This window comes from Gorilla gorilla, chromosome 6, assembly GCF_029281585.2.
Source record: "Gorilla gorilla gorilla isolate KB3781 chromosome 6, NHGRI_mGorGor1-v2.1_pri, whole genome shotgun sequence".
Classification (NCBI taxonomy): domain Eukaryota; kingdom Metazoa; phylum Chordata; class Mammalia; order Primates; family Hominidae; genus Gorilla; species Gorilla gorilla.
In genome coordinates, this window is record NC_073230.2 from 116,309,018 (window position 1) to 116,326,666 (window position 17,649).

General features: G+C 36.7%; 1 protein-coding gene across 1 annotated transcript in view; it reads right to left on the minus strand.

The window, feature by feature from the left end:
• Positions 1 to 17,649, minus strand: part of COG5 (component of oligomeric golgi complex 5) — a 372,787-nt gene that overhangs the window by 157,061 nt on the left and 198,077 nt on the right. The window contains exons 8-10 of the mRNA XM_019030869.3: positions 16,957 to 17,122; positions 6,661 to 6,773; positions 6,386 to 6,463 (exon numbers count right to left, since the gene is read on the minus strand). Of these exons, the coding sequence (XP_018886414.1) occupies positions 6,386 to 6,463; positions 6,661 to 6,773; positions 16,957 to 17,122 (357 nt within the window). The remainder of the gene's footprint in view (positions 1 to 6,385; positions 6,464 to 6,660; positions 6,774 to 16,956; positions 17,123 to 17,649) is intronic.

The window sequence follows — 17,649 nt, forward strand, 5'->3', positions numbered from 1 at the left end:
CATTCAGAAAAGGCAACTTACTGTATAATTCCAATTACATGACATTTTGAAAAAGGCAAAAACTATGAAGACAGTAAAAAGATCAGTGGTTACAGAGGTTCAGAAGGGAATTCAAGTAGGAATGAATAGGTAGAAAGGAATTTTTAGGGAAGTGAAACTAGTAAAACCATTCTGTGTGATACTGGAATGGTGGATCCATGACATACATTTGCATAAAGCATTGTGCACAGTGGTATATTTGTTACAACTGATGAACCACTATTGTTACATTATCAACTGAAGTCCACAGTTTACACATTAGAGTTTGCTCTTAGCACGGTATAGTCCCATGGTTCTTGCATAATGCATAACATTGTACTTTCTGCTCAATATTTTGTAAACCTAAAGCTGCCCTAAAATAAAAATTAATTTTAAAACAACTCTAGATATTGAACTACAATAAAAGGACAATAATTATAAAAATTATTTAACAAAGGAAAACGTAAAATAAAGGCTTTTTTGGGTAGAAATAAAACAAGCTGGTAAGAAGAAATGAAATACAGAAATTTCATCATAGCTTACAGTGAATTACAGAAGCATGAAACCAAATGGTTTGAAAACAAAGAAATCTGGAAAATATATTCTTAATTTTCCTACTTGATATGAAATTAATAATGTAACTATTTATAATCCATTTTCTAAACCAAAGAAAACATATCTATTAAATTAGCAATTAGCTTTCAGTGAATTTCAAGTACAGACTACTGCTTGTACAAATTTCAGCCAAGTGTGGTGGTGCAAACCTGTAGTCACAGCTATTTGGGAGGCTGAGGCAGGAAGATCACTTCAGCCCAGGAGTTTGAAACCAGCCTGGGCAATACAGTGAGAACCTGACTCATAATAAATAAAACAAAATAATAAAATAAGTAATTAAAAATTTTACTTTCTCAAAGGCAGCTTTTGAATAAAAAAAAGAAAAAAATTTCAGTACATTTTTTTTAAGTCTGTTATAGACAAATTCCAGTGTAGAAAAGATACTTGCTAGTAATGATTGCCCTAGGGAAAAAAAAGTATTAATTTCTGAACAAATATTATAGAAAGCATATGATGTAATTCTAATATTATTTCATCCTGAACTAGTTATACTGTTTTACTTCATTTTTAAAATAAATAAAATTTTATTCACAGGTATAAAAGGCTAAGCCACTAAATTAGAAAGAATTTTCAATATCAGGATATATCCTTCTTAAATATCTTAAAACTGCAAAAACTTGTAGAGTAAGAAGAACATTCTATTCATAACCTTTTCCTTGAAAAGAGGTTAGAAAAAGAGATCTTGGTGCATATATCACTCCTCAGTGACTCAAGAGATATATCATAATCTACTCAAGTTTGAAATTTCCTGAAGAATATAAGCGTTATTATTTAGGGTCCCCAAATCATTCTAAAAATCCTGAACTTTTTATAAAGGTTCTATTGCCAATGATAATTATCTTAACTAGAAAAATAATGTTCTTACTTGGTAGTTACATCCTTAGCAAAAATATTTGTTTACAGCTTTATAATAAAGATGTATTTGAAGAAAAAGACCATTCAAAGAAATTGTGCTAAATATTGAGGACCTTATGTGCTGTCTTTTGAGGTTTTTTTTACTTTTCTCTTGCTCTGGAATTCCCAAGTATGGAGAGGGAAACGTCATTTTGGACTTTTCACAAAAGACTGATCTTTTCTATAGATAGGTACACTGAATTCCAAGAGACTAAATTTTTTCATAAAAATTGTCCTCAAAAAAATTTCAACTAAACTGGTAATTTACATTAAAATTTATATATAAATAGGTATGTGTGTGTGGCATAGGAATATATTCTTAAATAGCGTGAGAATAGTGTCTGAAACAGCAATCTTTAATGGTTTTATTTTAATGAGAAGTTTTTTAAGTATATGAAATAGGTGAATAAAAAGCATATATCCCTACACCTAACAATCCTTTTTAATCAGTAATGATTCATATGCATTTTCTTTCTCTCTTTCTCTCCTTCTCTCTCTTTCTTCCTGAAAGGGTCTCGCTTTGTTACTCAGGCTAGAGTACAGTGGTGCAATCTTAACTGACTATAACCTTGAACTCCTAGGCTCAAGCAATCCTCCTGCTTCAGACTCCTGAATATCTGGACCTACAGGTGTTCACTACCATTCCTGGCTAATTGTTTTAGTTTTTGTAGAGATGTGGTCTCCCTATGTTGCCCAGGCTGGTTTTAAACTCATGGCATCAAAAGATTCTCTCACCTCAGTCTCCCAAATTGTTGGGATTACAGGTATCAGCCACCGTGCCTGGACTCATACGCATTTAAAATCTGGCCTGCACAAGTTGCCAGTGTTCATTCACCTTAATAATTTATTGTTATCAAGAATTTATATGTGTTTTTATGTAGAAACTCTACCCAATGTAATAATATTACAAACATAAGCCTCCTAAATAGCAGTATTATTTACTTTTGATATTTTCATTAGATTCTCCTGAGTACAGTTGTTTCATTATAACTGTTCTTATGTTGTTTGTAGAATATTAAATTGTTCAAAAGGAATAACAATATGCAAAGTATTTGATAATAAAAGCTCGAAATGAGGCCACTGCACATAAAGACTAAATAGATTCATTTGTGTAGAAAGACAGCCAAAATCACAACAAATGAATGAAAACACTGCAAGTATAGTTGTTTGTCTGTAAATATGAAGGCCCAATATTAATTATCCCATCTAGTAATAAATGCAAAACATGAGTGACTATAAACCTTGACAAAAGCATCTCACTGTTTCTTTCACACAATTGAAAGCCAAGTAGAAAGCAGGGTAAAGTTACTGATATAAATATATGTGCACAAAAGAGTTAACATAACAGGTCTGAGTAGCTATTGTCAGAAAATCCTGATTGCAAGGTTGGTATCTGGTTAGCATCTAGGAACTCAGATTTTGAGAAGGACCCCATAATTCTCTGTTAAGAGTTGTTCACTGTACCTAAACTGTCTGTGACAAACAATATGGTTTATACTGAACATCTGCTTTTCTACTGGGAGTCTAGAATTTTGGTATGTCTTTAGGCATTAACTAACCCCTGATAAAACTCTGGACTCATAAGCTCAAGTTGAGTTTTCCCAGTAGACAGCACTTTTTGCATGCTGTCATAACTTGCTACTGGAATAATCAAGGGGGTCAAGTCTAACTACAGTGGGAGAGGACTCTTTGGAAGCTTGCATCTGGTCTCCTCTAGACCTTGCCCCATGCATCTATTTTTCCTTTTGCTGATTTTGCTGCGCTTCCTTTCACTGCCACAAATCATAGCCATGAGTACAACTATATGCTGGTGATGGCAGGGGCAACCTGTCTGGAGCAGCCACTGCCATGAGGCTGGCTGCAGTGGAGAGCTGGCAGGAGTCCTACCCACTTCTGAGTTGGAGGGGTGGGACCCTGCCCTCATGGCTATAGCTGCAGCTGCCCAGCCACAGCTGTGGACCCAGGCATCCCTGTGTTCCTGGGGACCTGGGAAGCCCCCTACCTCCACAGGCTTGAAAGTGCCTGCTCCCACTGCCTGGCCTCTCCCCACTCCCAGCACCTACTTTGATTTCACAGCACAACTGAGGCCAAGCCCAGGTGCTGTCACATCTCAGCCAGGTGTGTGCACACTCAGGGCAGCACACCAGCCCTCTGCCACCTTGGCCCACTCCAGACTTTGGACACCAACAAGCATGGGAGGAAGGCCGAGGGAGTGTTGACGGCAGCTCAGTGAGGGCCTGCAGGTGCCCCTTGGCATGAACAGCCTGAGTGCTGTGGATGACAGGTTGATGGTGGCAGGAGGCAGAAAGGCTCCTGGGCAGAAATGGGCGAGTCCATGGTGAGGACCGACATTTAAGCCAGGGATCTGAAGCCTGGGAGCTGGACTGCCAGTTCTGCGGACTGGAGTGAGAAGTTATGGTGCTTTTTCCAGGCCTGCCCATCGCCAACCATGGACAAATCAGCACACCCTTCCTCCCTTCTGAAGCCCATAAAAACCCCTGACTCAGCCAGACTTGGACAGATGACAGGACTATCTGCCTGTGGATAGGAGCTACCACTCTGGGTCTCCTCTGTACTGAGGGCTGCACAAACAATGGGAAGACCTGCCAGCAGATACAAGCTAAGCACTCTGGGTCTCCTCTCTGCTGAGGGCTACACAGATGTCAGGATGACCAGCTTGCAGATGGGACCTACCCACTCCAGGTCTCCTCTCTACTGAAGACTGTACATACATCAAGATGACCTGCCTGCAGAAGGGACCTACACACTCTGGGTCTTCTCTCCGCTGAGGGCTGCACAGGTGGCAAGATGACCTACCAGCAGATACAAGCTAACCACTCGAGGTCTCCTCTATGCTGAGGGCTGCGCAGACGACAGGATGACCTGCCCGCAGATATAAGCTAACCACTCTAGGTCTCCTCTATGCTGAGGGCTGCATGGATGTCGGGATGACCAGCCTGAGGATGGGACCTACCCACTTCAGATCTCCTCTACACTGAGGGCTGCACAGACATCAGGATGGTCTGCCTGTGGAACGGAGCTAAATACTGCAGGTCACCTCTCCACTAAGAGCTGGACACTTGTGGGGACGATCTGCTTGCAGAAAGGAGCTACCCACTTCAGGTCTGCCACTCAGTGAAGCTCCTCTCTGCCTTGCTCACCTTCCAGTTGTCCACATACCTCATTCTTCTTGGATGTGGGACAAGAACTCAGGACCCACCAAATGGCTGGACTAAAAAAGCTGTAACACAAACAGGGCTGAAACATGCCTCCACTGCTCACCACATTCTGGGCAACAAGAAGGAGAGAAGAGCTGCGGCCCTTTGGGGAGCCCACACCTAGATGCACCCCGAGCCAGGGTTGTGACACCTTCTTTGGGATTCTGCAGTTCCTGATGTCTCTTGAGTTTCCAGGTGTCACTACATTCCCCTCATCTAGATGTGGGCTACATTCCCCTCATCTAGATGCCTGCAGCATAAGCTGTGTGTAGTACATCTGATCCAGCTGCAGTCTCACATGGAGCTAGCACCTGTGCTGACACCTGGAGCTGCCTGCCCTGCCACAGCAGCCAGTGTGCCTGGCTGTGCACAGTGGCTGGACCCCAAGCTTGTCACTCACATACCACTCACTGCTCTGTCCCTGGCTCGTGTTTGTCAGTTGTGGGGTCTGGGCTGGTAGTGCGAGCCAAGTGCAACCTGCTAAGCCAAGTGGGCGGAACGAGCCCAGCGGGCATGAGCGATATTCAGGCAGAAGGCACCACTGGTCACAGGAGTTTCTGGCTGGCGAAGTGACACCCTAAGGATCCTGTGACACTGGGTCCTATCGATCCTCCTAATAAATCATCAAACTTGAGGGATAGTCCTGGAGGCTTTCCACACAGTATACAAAATATTTAATATTGTGGACTTACAAAGGAAATTACCTATACCATAACACTGGAAACTCAGGAAACTTTTTTCTTTGGGCTACTGGAGGTTAGGATTTAACAATCGGTAGAATCATTATCCTATGAATCATTATCAAAAACACATCAATATAATGAATAAAATGTAGAATCAGGGATTCCTATGCATGGAAAGAATTCTTATGGCCCATGAGGCTAGTAGATTGGTGGATGACAGAAAGATCTCAGAATATGGAAAATGAATATAGCAAAGTACTTTATGGGAAAAATCAATGACCTTCAGTAAACACATTATAATGACTTCTATTTAAATGTCGTATTTATCAATAGTTTTCACCTTATTCTCTAGTGGAAGTTTTAAAGCACTTATAAGCTGTCATTTATATGACAGAAAATGAGAAATTAGTATATACATTACAGAAATTAATCTATAAATAATACTATTGCTGGCAGCTACTCCATAAACAAATATGATTACATTTATTTTAGTTTATTTATTTATTTTTGAGATAGAGTTTCGCTCTGTCACCGAGGCTGGAGTGCAGTGGCACGACCTCAGCTCACTGCAACCTCTGCCTCCTGGTTTGAAGCAATTCTCCTGCCTCAGCCTCCCGAGTAGCTGGGACTACAGGCATATGCCACCACGCCCGGCTAATTTTTGTATTTTTATTAGAGACAGAATTTCACCATATTGGTCAGGCTGGTCTTGAACTCCTCACCTCATGATCCACCCACCTTGGCCTCCCAAAGTGCTGGGATTACAGGCGTGACCCACCGCGCCCAGCCCCATGATTACATTTATATTGCAAGGAACATTTATAGTTGTCAAGAAATACACTTCTCTATTGCCATTTGATATGTAGCCACTCTATAAGGTAGTAACACAAATGATGGTGACTCATATATTCCTGTTTTGTACAAGAAAGATATAAAAATATTTTCATTTAAACATACCTTAACTATTTCTTCAATGAAACAAATGTGAGAAACAGGATCTCTCTTCTTGGCCAATACTTTTTGTAGATGTTGTACCTTAAATGAAACAAATGTAAAGCTTAGGCAATAGAAAAAGCAAGAAAAGGGAAATGGCAACCTTTACGTACATTATCATCAGCTAGTGGAGGTATTTTGAATGCTCATTGATTAAAAAACCTGCCCAAGGTCACACAATTTGGAATAACCAGGAGTTAATCCATATTAATGTTTTTTCCACTCCTTCAAATATTTACCTGTCCACAAACAGCATAAATATGATCCATAAGTTTCTCCATATTGGTCCAGAGTGAGGCACGCAAAGCTGCAGTATTTCCTGGGGTTGGCATGGTAGATCGTCCAGGTCCCCCTGGTTATGAGTGAGAAAGAACAATGAAAAATAAAGTTTTCCAAAGGCAAATATATATATATATGTTATTATGAAAACCATACGCAAGCTAAAAAATGAGAAGTTCCTTCTTTAGGAAATAATTTATTGAGTAAGAATCTTAACCTTTTATGCTTAAGAAAGAAAGGGAAGTGACACATACCCAGGAAGGATAAAATGGAAACTGATGAAAATGGTTTCCTACAAGAGGTGTGAGAATGGTGGGAAATGAAACAGGTGAAAGGTACAGGGATGGAGGTGAGTCTTCCTCTGTTTCCTACCACCCTCATGCCCCTTGTAGGAAACCATCTTCATTAATTTCCCATTTATCCTGTGTATGCACATGTGTGTGTATGTGTGTTGTATCCCCTTTCTTAAAAAAAAAAAAACCCTAAAACTGAACATAAACGCATACCGAAACAAATAAAACTAACTGTATATCAAATTGACAATATAACCACACAGGAGGAAAACAATTTTAATTCACGGAATTTTTACTTACAGAACGCTGACTTTAGTGAGATACATTTATGCACAAAAAAATTACAAAGAAATACTGAACTTTATTAAATAGATTTTTGCTGGATGTGGTATTGAAGTAGTAATCCTGAAACTAGTTTAGGTATATTTTGGAATGGAGCAAAATAAGGTTCTCAGTGTAAACAGAATAAAGACACAAATACGTAACAGGAATCAGAGGTATTTCCTAACTCTATCCACTGGAAAGTCAGAGAGACAATGGTTCCTCAATAGTAATAAGTATATGTAGTATCCAAATTTTGATTTCTAAGACCATTCTCCAATAAAAACAAAGCAGGATTCAGTGGAAAAAAGAGTGATTTCATATTTGGAGCAGTGAAAATACAAGGTGAATGTGGTAGATATTGTGCCAGTGAGCAATTAAGTATTTGAAGACAAATGAAATTTTTCAAAAGGATACATCAAGTTGACTGGAGGGGGCTTCCACAACACAAATTTCAGAGAATTTGGCCATCCAAAATAATACTGATGGTAATGAATTATAAAACAATGATTAAAAAATAATTCATGAGTACACAGTGAAACTCAAATGTTTAAAAAGGATGGAAATGCTCTTTACAAAAGGGTATCAGCTAATAAATGCAGAAAGAATGACAGAATTAGAAAAAAAAATCACCATTTTACAACTACTAGTTGCAAAGTTAATTAAGAGAAAGAGTATCAATGGATACCAAAACATTAAGTGAAATGTTATTGGCCGGGCACGGTGGCTCATGCATGTAATCCCAGAACTTTGGGAGGCCAAGGTGGACGGATCACCTGAAGTCAGGATTCGAGACCAGCTTGACCAACATGGAGAAACCCCATCTCTGCTAAAAATACAGAATTAGCCGGGCATGGTGTTGCATGCCTGTAATTCTAGCTACTCGGGAGGCTGAGGCAGGAGAATTGCTTGAACCCAGGAGGCGGAGGTTACAATGAGCCAAGATCGTACCATTGCACTCCAGCCTGGGCAACAAGAGCAAAACTCCATTTCAAAAAAAAAAAAAAAGTTATTGAGAACAAGATATTCATCACATAGTCTCAAAGTATGCACCTATAAATTACTAATTACAAAGATAAGAGCATAGTATTACAAGGAGCACTCTGGCATATGCCAATTTAATGAAGTGATCTAATTTAGCATCAGCAATAATGAAACAAACTGAAATAATTTTGTTTTCCTGATATGATGTAATAGGAAGTACACAACATCATCTTACCAATAGTATGTTTACCCTGAAGCTAATCATGAAGAAAATATCACATGAATCCAGACAAATTCAGATTATGAGGCTCTCCAAAAAATGTTAATGCCATTAACAACAACAACAAAAAAGCCAGTGGTGCTGTTTTTTATTAAAGAGACAAGACAGCCAACAGAAAAACATGATCCCTGATTGGTTTCATTGGTTTCAGTCAGGGGAAATCAACTTACATAAACAACATTTTGGGGAACAATAAAATTTTGAGTATGAACTGCCCCTTAAATAATATTAACGTATCAATACTAAATTTCTAGAGGGTGAGACTAAGAATTTTCTTGTATATAACACACACAGGAATCTATATGTAAAGGTCTGAAATGTTTCAATAAAAAAATAGAAATTTTAATCCCAAATTGAAAGGCATACATTTCACTCCAAACTGACGTTTAATACCAGGCAGTAGAAGAACTCATCATTGGTTAGTCATTCTATATCCCTGGTTTTTCGGAGGACAAGATCAAGAAAACCAGAGGGACTGTGTGTGTCAACTATCTCACTGTAGTTTTTCAACAATTCAGAAAAGAATTACATGTACCTTTAGCAAACAGATGCAGTTATTTTTCTTTAATCTGATAATAGTAGCAAGCAATAAAATAATCTATGAGAAAGATGTTGGCTTAAAAAATATAGATAATATCTGTTTGAAATCCGCATCTAATGAATCTTTAGAATATTTGCAGTGCTATGCAAAGACTATTAAGGGAAGGTATACAGGAAATGGATAATACTGTTAACAATCTGCAGCTGTCTCATGTTATATAAAGAATGAACTCATAACAGTGAGAAAAGGGTATGTAGTGCCTTTATGAATACTAAAAAAAAGGTCAAATTCCTGGAATATGTATGACTTGGTTTTATTATAATTATGAAACCCTTTAACCTATTATTCTTTTAAATACAAGCAGAAATACAAGACATTGCCATTACCAGTTAGCTTTAATAGACTCAAGAAACAAAATAGTCTCTTAAGTTTTATGCAAGTGATAAAATAAACTTAAGAGTTCCTCATAGATATAATACTTGAAAAATGGTTTCTAGTTAGTGATGGTGGAATAAAATCATTTTCTTACTCTCTTCTCTTGAATGCCAATGAAAAGAAAATCAAAGAAACGATAGAAAATGTCAATTTCAAAGACACAAACAATCAAACAAAACTTCAAACTTGAGATTATGAAGCATGCATGCCAGTTGCTGTAGATAAGTCAAAATGAAGAAGGAACCAGAGAGATGACACCTTAGATCATTAGGAAGAAGTAAATTGCTCTTAAAACCAATTGTAAGAATTTGCACAAGCTATCTAAGGATTCTTTGATTACAGCTGAGATCTACAGATTAGGACAGGCCAGGGAATGTTCAACATTGCAAAATGACAAAAAAAAAAAAAAAGAAAAAGAAAAGCTGAAGGAAAATCATAAGGAATTGATATTTATGTTGTTTAAGAATTAGCCCGAGTGTGGGGAGACTACTGGAGGTAAAGTGAGATGAAGGAAAAAAAAAATACTGAGAATGCTAGGATTCAACACTGAAATGGCTTAAATAGCTTTACTGGTAGCCATACTAAGCTTCTGAATGATACAAATTTTGAGAACAGATGCACTCCCAAGGTAAAAAGAAGTAACAAACTGGTCAATGGTTATTGTAGACAACAAACCTAAATTAAATTGCAGACTGCTTCAGGTATCTCCCTTCAGCCATGCCTACACTATTCTTCAATGAATAGCTAGCACTTTTCAATGATGAACAATCATCAGAAACAAAGCAACAATAGACTTAACATAGACACTGGGGAGGGTGGCAGGAAGGAGGAAGAAAGGAATATAAGCTAAAAGCAATGATAAACATATATCACCAAAGAAACAATAGAAAGGGATACTCAGTTTTCCACTGTCTCAAATTACCGGAATACTCACTGGAAAAATATTATAGAAATAAGGACCATGTTAGAAAAAACAAAAGTTATAATAAACGAGAGTGAAAACATAGTAACACATGTGAAATAGGCAAGAGGAAATAATACAAAATGAAGTAAAATGCAAAGATACTGGAAGCAAAGTGAAAAAACTCCAAGCAAATATTAAGAGAATCAGACTTCCACATCCATGACACCCTCTCTCCCACAGCATGCCCAGCACCAAGTGCAAGAAGATACTAGACATGGAGAACAGAGAATATCTGATATATGCATAAAGTTCTTGAAAAGAACAAATGGAACAGAAAAACATTCAATATACAATGGAAGAAAACTTTTCTATAAAAGGGAACATACTTTAACACACATACACACACAAAAACTGACACACAGCGTTCAACTGAGACATATCCTAAAGAAGTCACTAAACTTCAAAGATAAAGGAAAAACCATTTGGACAGTCAAGAAAAAGCAAGTCAGCTAGTGTGGGATAAAAATCTGATTAGTCTCATAATTCTCTAATATAACACTAAAACCCAGCAGTTGGTAAAGCAATGTCTGATGGTAGATGGGACCCTCCATTCTCCCCATGTGAAGAGTGAGTGATGAGTGAATCTGAATAAGAAACTGAGCCTAATTGGCTCAGTCTCTTCCTTTCTCTGTTGTTGAAGCTTTGCATATATAAAAGGTGCATTCTGACCAACATTCTACCAGTGGTAAGTATAGTGGGAAAAGCTGAATTGGGAAATAAGTTTAACTTTGAGGTGATATATTAAAAAATCCATTTGGTCATAAATCTAAGCTATGCCTTTCGGTGTATTTTTTTTTAACAGTAATAAAACTAACATTACAATTGTCACCTTTTTTGTCTCCTACATTTGTGTCTCATTTTCCAATTCAGTGGGGGAAGAAAAACGTTATTTATTTGGACACATACAGCTACGAAATTCTAAGGGAAAGAAAGTGTAAATAAAAATTTATACCTGGCCAAATCATTTAAGCATAAAAGCAAAACACACCACCAACTACACAAGGACTCAGAAAGCACAGTACCCATAAAACATTTTGAAAAATCAACTAGATTATGATATCCAGCCAAGGGAGAGATGAATATAGAAATGGAGAGGTCTGGTACAACCTCTATGGAAAACAGTACAGAGATTTCTCAAAGACCTAAAGTACATCTACCATTCGATCCAGCAGTCCCACTACTGGGTATCTACCCAGTAGTCATATATCAAAAAGACACCTACATGTGTATGTTTATCACAATGTAACTCACAATTGCAAAGACAGGTAACCAATCTAAGTGTTCATAAAACAATGAGTGGGTAAAGAAACTGTTGTGTGTGTGTGTGTATATATATATATACACACACACACACACACACACACACACACACACCATGGAACACTACTCAGCCATAAAAAAGAATGAAATAATATCTTTTGCAGCAACTTGGATGGAACAAGTGGCCATTATTCTAAGTGAAGTAACTGAGGAGCGGAAACCTGAATACCATATGTTCCCACTTATAAGTGGGAGCTAAGCTATGGGTACAAAAAGACAGAGTGGTATAATGGACATTGGAGACTCAGAATGGGAGAGTAGGAGGGATGTGAGGGCTAAAAAGCAGCATATTAGTACAATGTACATGACTCGGGTGACCATGCACTAAAATCTTAGACTTCGCCACTATACAATTCATCCATGCAACCAAAACCCACTTGTACCCCTAAAGCTACTGAAAAAAAGAGAAAAGAAATGCAGAGGTCATATTAAAAGAACCAGAGATTAAAATAATTTAAAAATAGAATAAAATGTAAAAAACATTAATCATTCAAAAATAACATAACTAACAACAGGCAAATGAGGATGGGGGGCGGGTAGGGAAAAGTTTAAGTATGCCTATTTCCCACATTTAGTAGTAAAGACTCAACAGACTTAGTAACAAATGACTTCAATTTCTTATTTTTTTTTTAATCTTTCATTCACTACTTTTAAATTTAGAGGTATCAATTAGGATCTAGTATTTCTTATGAAGAAGCATGAATTGGAAATTCATTAAGTTCTTGATGTCACATAAATTTCTAATTATTCTGTTGAATGAAAGTAAAATACTTTTTATTTTAAAAAGTATACTTCTAAAATTGGTGGGGCTAAACTATGGTGCTTAAGTTCACACATATGAATGATAAAACTATAAAAAGAAAAACACAGGAAGTTATCAATCTAAAAGTGAGGATAATGGTCACATATGAGAGAGAGAGGGGCTGGTTGTGATTGGTATGGAGTACATAAACAGGTTTCTGGATCGCTGGTTTAGCCTAGGAAGTGTTCACCTTATAATAATTCATTAAGCTACACGTTTATGTTTTTCTTTAAGTTTTATAATAAAAATGTATTTTTAAAAAGCATGTATCTTAAAATTCCATTTATGCCTCTCCATTTACCCTTCTATAACATATAATGCACAGATAAATGTATGGACTACTTTTCACTGTATAGTAACAACTACAGTATCTATCTGGGTGATGAAATTTGGATATTCTGTGTTGTCTACTTTGCTTCATGGATATTCTGTGTTGTCTACTTTGCTTCATCATCATCTTTCTTCATTGTTTGACCTTCTTAACATTTATGTTTTATTGTTAAATATTTCAGGCATACAAAAAAGCATATAGAATAATGTTATGAACACTAACCACCAAGCTTTAAGAAATACAACACTAAATAAAGTGAAGTTTCCTTGTACTCTCCTTTGCTGGTCTCATTTCCCTTGCTCTCTCAACAGATGTAATGGTATCGGGTTTTGTAGTTTGTTTTTAAGAGACAGAGTCTTGTTATGTTGCTGAGGCTGGATTTGAACTCCTAGGCTCAAGTGATCCTTCCGCCTCAGCATCCCAAGTAGCTGGGATTACAGGCATGTGTCACCATGCCCAGCACTGGTATCTTAAATTTGTTGATCATTATTCCAATGTGCATATTTACACTGTTAGTACATATGTGCACATGCAAAAACAATTTAATATAGTCTGTCATATTCTTAGGCTTTAAATTGGTATCAGGCTGTATGTATGTATCTGTAACTTTTTCATGTGCTGTTTTTGACCATTATCTATACTGGGAAATTTGTTAATTTAAATGCTGTGTATTAATCCCCTTAACAAACTAGTTTATCCGTTGCTTGTACTTATTCACTATTTGTAAACAATGAGGTAACAAAAATTCTTTTTTTTTTTTTTTTTTTTTTTTTTTTTTGAGATGGAGTCTTGCTCTGTTGCCCAGGCTTGAGTGCAATGGCACTATTTCGGCTCACTGCAACCTCTCCCTCCCGGGTTCAAGCGATTCTCCTGCCTAGCCTCCTGAGTAGCTGGGATTACAGGCATGCGCCACCACGCCCGGCTAATTTTTCTGTATTTTTAGTAGAGAGGGGGTTTTACCATGTTGGCCAGGCTGGTCTCAAACTCTTGACCTCAAGTGATCTGCCCACCTCAGTCTCCCAAAGTGCTGGGATTACAGGCATGAGCCAACACGCCGGCCAGGTAACAAAAATTCTTACATAAACATGCCAGATTTTCCTCGCAGTATATTCTTAGAAAGTATAACATCATAAGGTGAACACATTTTCCACCTTAGAGATAAAATTGATAAAATTGAGTAAAGTGAATTTTATTCTCCTTGCATAGTTTATAAGAGTTTCTGCTCTTGTCCAGAACTTAGTTCTGTCTTAGATTTTGCCAATCTGATGATTAATTTGTATTTCCTTAATAACCAGTTCCTCCTCCAAAAAGAGGCTGAATATCTTCTCACATGTTTATTGAATGTGTTCTTCTGTGACCTGCCTATTCATATTCTTTATCCATTTTTTTCTCTTGGGTTGTTTACCTTTTTCTTACTGAGTTACAGGCTGTTTATTTTTTATACTTAAAATTGTATTATTTATATTTATATATGTGTGTGTGTGTATGTGTGTGTGTATAATTTTTTTTCTCTTCTTAGGAAGTCTCAGATTGAAAATGAGATCATGCACCATCACACTCATGAATGCGACTGTCAATCTCCTGTGTAGTGGTTATGTTAGATACTCAACAGCTGTGAGCCATTCACTCTCAGAAACACACACTGACAGAATCCTATTATTTTTAAAATTTTGAAATAATCTTACACTTATAAAAAAATTGTAAGTATTGTAAAAAAAATTTTCCCTGAACCACTTGGAAGTTACTGACCTCATGCCCATCATTCCTGAATATTTTAATGTGTATTTCCAACAAACAAGGACATTCTCCTACATAACTTCAATGTAAACAAGATCAGGAAACGAACATTAATACTGTCTATAAAACATTTTAAAATATAAAATAACTGGCCAGGCGCGATGGCTCACGCCTGTAATCTCAGCACTTTGGGAGGCCGAGGTGGGTGGATCACCTGAGGTCAGGAGTTCGAGACCAGCCTGGCCAACATGATGAAACCCCGTCTGTACTAAAAATATAAAAATTAGCTGGGCATGGTGGTGGGCTTCTGTAATCTCAGCTATTCAGGAGGCTGAGACAGGTGAATTGCTTGAACCCAGGCACCAGAGGTTGCAGTGAGCTAAGATCATGCAATTGCATTCTAGCCTGGGTGACCAGAAACTCCAGCTAAAAAAAAAAAAAATATATATATATATATATATATATATATAAAAAATAATTGTGATTATGCTTTTAAAGAAAATAATAAAGAACTGATGCTTAAGGTTTCTGTGTTAAATCATGGTATCCACTTGTCAACACATGGTAATAAGGCAGCTTTTTTTAATTCTCTCAACAAAAGAGGCATACATTAGGATTGACAGCACATGAATAACTGCTTTCATTTTTTTCCCCATTCTTGACGACACAAGGGGGAATGAGATTAAACTGCTCCTGGAAATTTAAACATTATATCAAACTTTCTGAGAATAATTGCTGGGAAAAGCCAAGAGTAAAATCTCCTTTGGCAAGTTCTTTTCAAAGATCTCTTTCTGGAATAGTTTCAATACAAACCTATTCAGAGGCTAGGCCTAACCTTTAAAAATCTCTTTAAGACCTAAGATTCTTTTATCTCTTTTTATCCAGTACAACTTAAAAGTTATATATATTCAGTATTACGTAAGGTCACATTTATATAGCAAATATAAAAATAATAGGCCAGGCATGGTGGCTCATGCCTGTAATCCCAACACTTTGAGAGGCCAAGGAAGGAGGATTGCTTGAGGCCAGGAGTTCAAGACCAACTGGGGCAACATAGCAAAACTCCATCTATATTTTTTTAAATAAAAAATTAACAATCTAAAAAAAATTAAAAATTAATAAATAGCCACTTTTTTTTACTATTAGCTATGGATCAGGAACTGTTATTAATTCAATATGAGTTATTCCATCAACCCTGTGACGGATCAGAGTGCCTTCAACAGAAAAATGGGAGGAGAAAAACCAGAAACATTAACTATAGATAACATTTTGGGAAATTTTCCTGAAGACTGAAGAAATAACATGCAGGTAGTAGAGCTGAAGAAAGAAATTAAGATATATTTATTTAATTGGTTTTAAGCAAAAGGAGATACAATAACACAACTATATGTGAAGGGAAAGAGATGCAAAGAAAGAAACATTGTCAACCTGGTAGAAAGAAGGCATCTGCTAAAGCAATACCTTGTAGTGATGGGATCTAATACAACTGCAGAGTGCTTGGTCTTTGCTGGGAGAAAGCATAGTTCATCCTTACCAACAGGAAGGAAGAATGAATATAAGGGAAGAAACAGAGAGATGGAGTGGCAGCAAGTAAGTAAGTAAGGATGGACATAATCTGTGGTCTTTTCTATCTTCTTTTACGGAGAACTGTGTGTATATGTAAATATCACCAGGTATGTCTTGGTAGGAAAAGGTTTACAGACTCCTAATGAAAGGCTACTCCTCTCTACCTTGAATTTACCATCCTTTAATAGTTTTCTTTAGACTTTACTATAGTTGTAATGTTGCCAAGGATTTTATCAGTTTCTGTCTCCACAGTCAGTCATTATTTTTCCTGGGTACCAGAATTATCATAAAGAAAAGTCCAGAAAGCTAAAGTAGAGATGGCATTCCCTTAAAAAATATTTTCTGTCTTTAAGAAGTACACGGGAGGATAAGGATTTTAGAAGAAAAATATGTTCCTTGCCTTTTTATTTTTTATTTTTTGCATCTGTTTCCTCTCAACCAAATGACGCTACAGTTTATGGATCTTTATCTAGAAGTTCTGAATATACCAGTTGGCCAGTTCAACTCACTGATTAGACAAAAAAGATATAAATAAATTCTGAAACATAATTTCTTCTCTCATTTTCTGTCTACTAAAAGATGAGTCATTAGATTGCTTTGAAACATGAGTGTTTCACATACTATTCAAAAGACTTCTCAGTTATAAATAAATAAAGAAGCTAAATATAAACCACATCCATACCTCTCACAGCTGACTGGGAAGGCTGAGTCAAAACTTTTATGTCTAATGCACTGTTGATATTTTCTTCTAAAGTAGCACAATATCCATCCACAACACTGGTAATAGTATCCTTCAAAGTTCCAAGATTATAGAAAACCTGAAGAGCTGTTCCGACTTGAGTTGGATTCTTAAAAAAAGGTGGGGTGGGGTGGAAACAGACATAAATAGGAAAACAAACAAAATCAACATAAATATACAACTTTAAGCAGGACTTCAGCAGTCCTATCATATTTAAATACTACCATATTTTAAAATTATCAAAGACAAGAAAAAACACATTTTGAAGTGAAGATTATTTTTAAACATTATTTATTTCATAAAAGACAAAGTTAAATACTATGTATATTATTTTCCCCCTTACCATTTTTGTCCTCCTTTAAAAAATAACAAGAAGTTTGAAAGTCTGTTGTATAATATTCGAGCTTATTTAAAATCTACCACCAATCCCTATAAAAAGAACCATATTAGAAATAACATTTGTTATTTCTACATTTGTTTAGACAATAAATGAATTCTGTGGAGTTGACTGAGAGCTGAACCATGCAGACTTATTCATTATATTTCACTGACCCATTAATTCATTCTAACTACAAATATTTATACAGTGCCTACTGTATCTGTCATAGCTCTGAGTGCTAGAAAAACAGTAGTGAA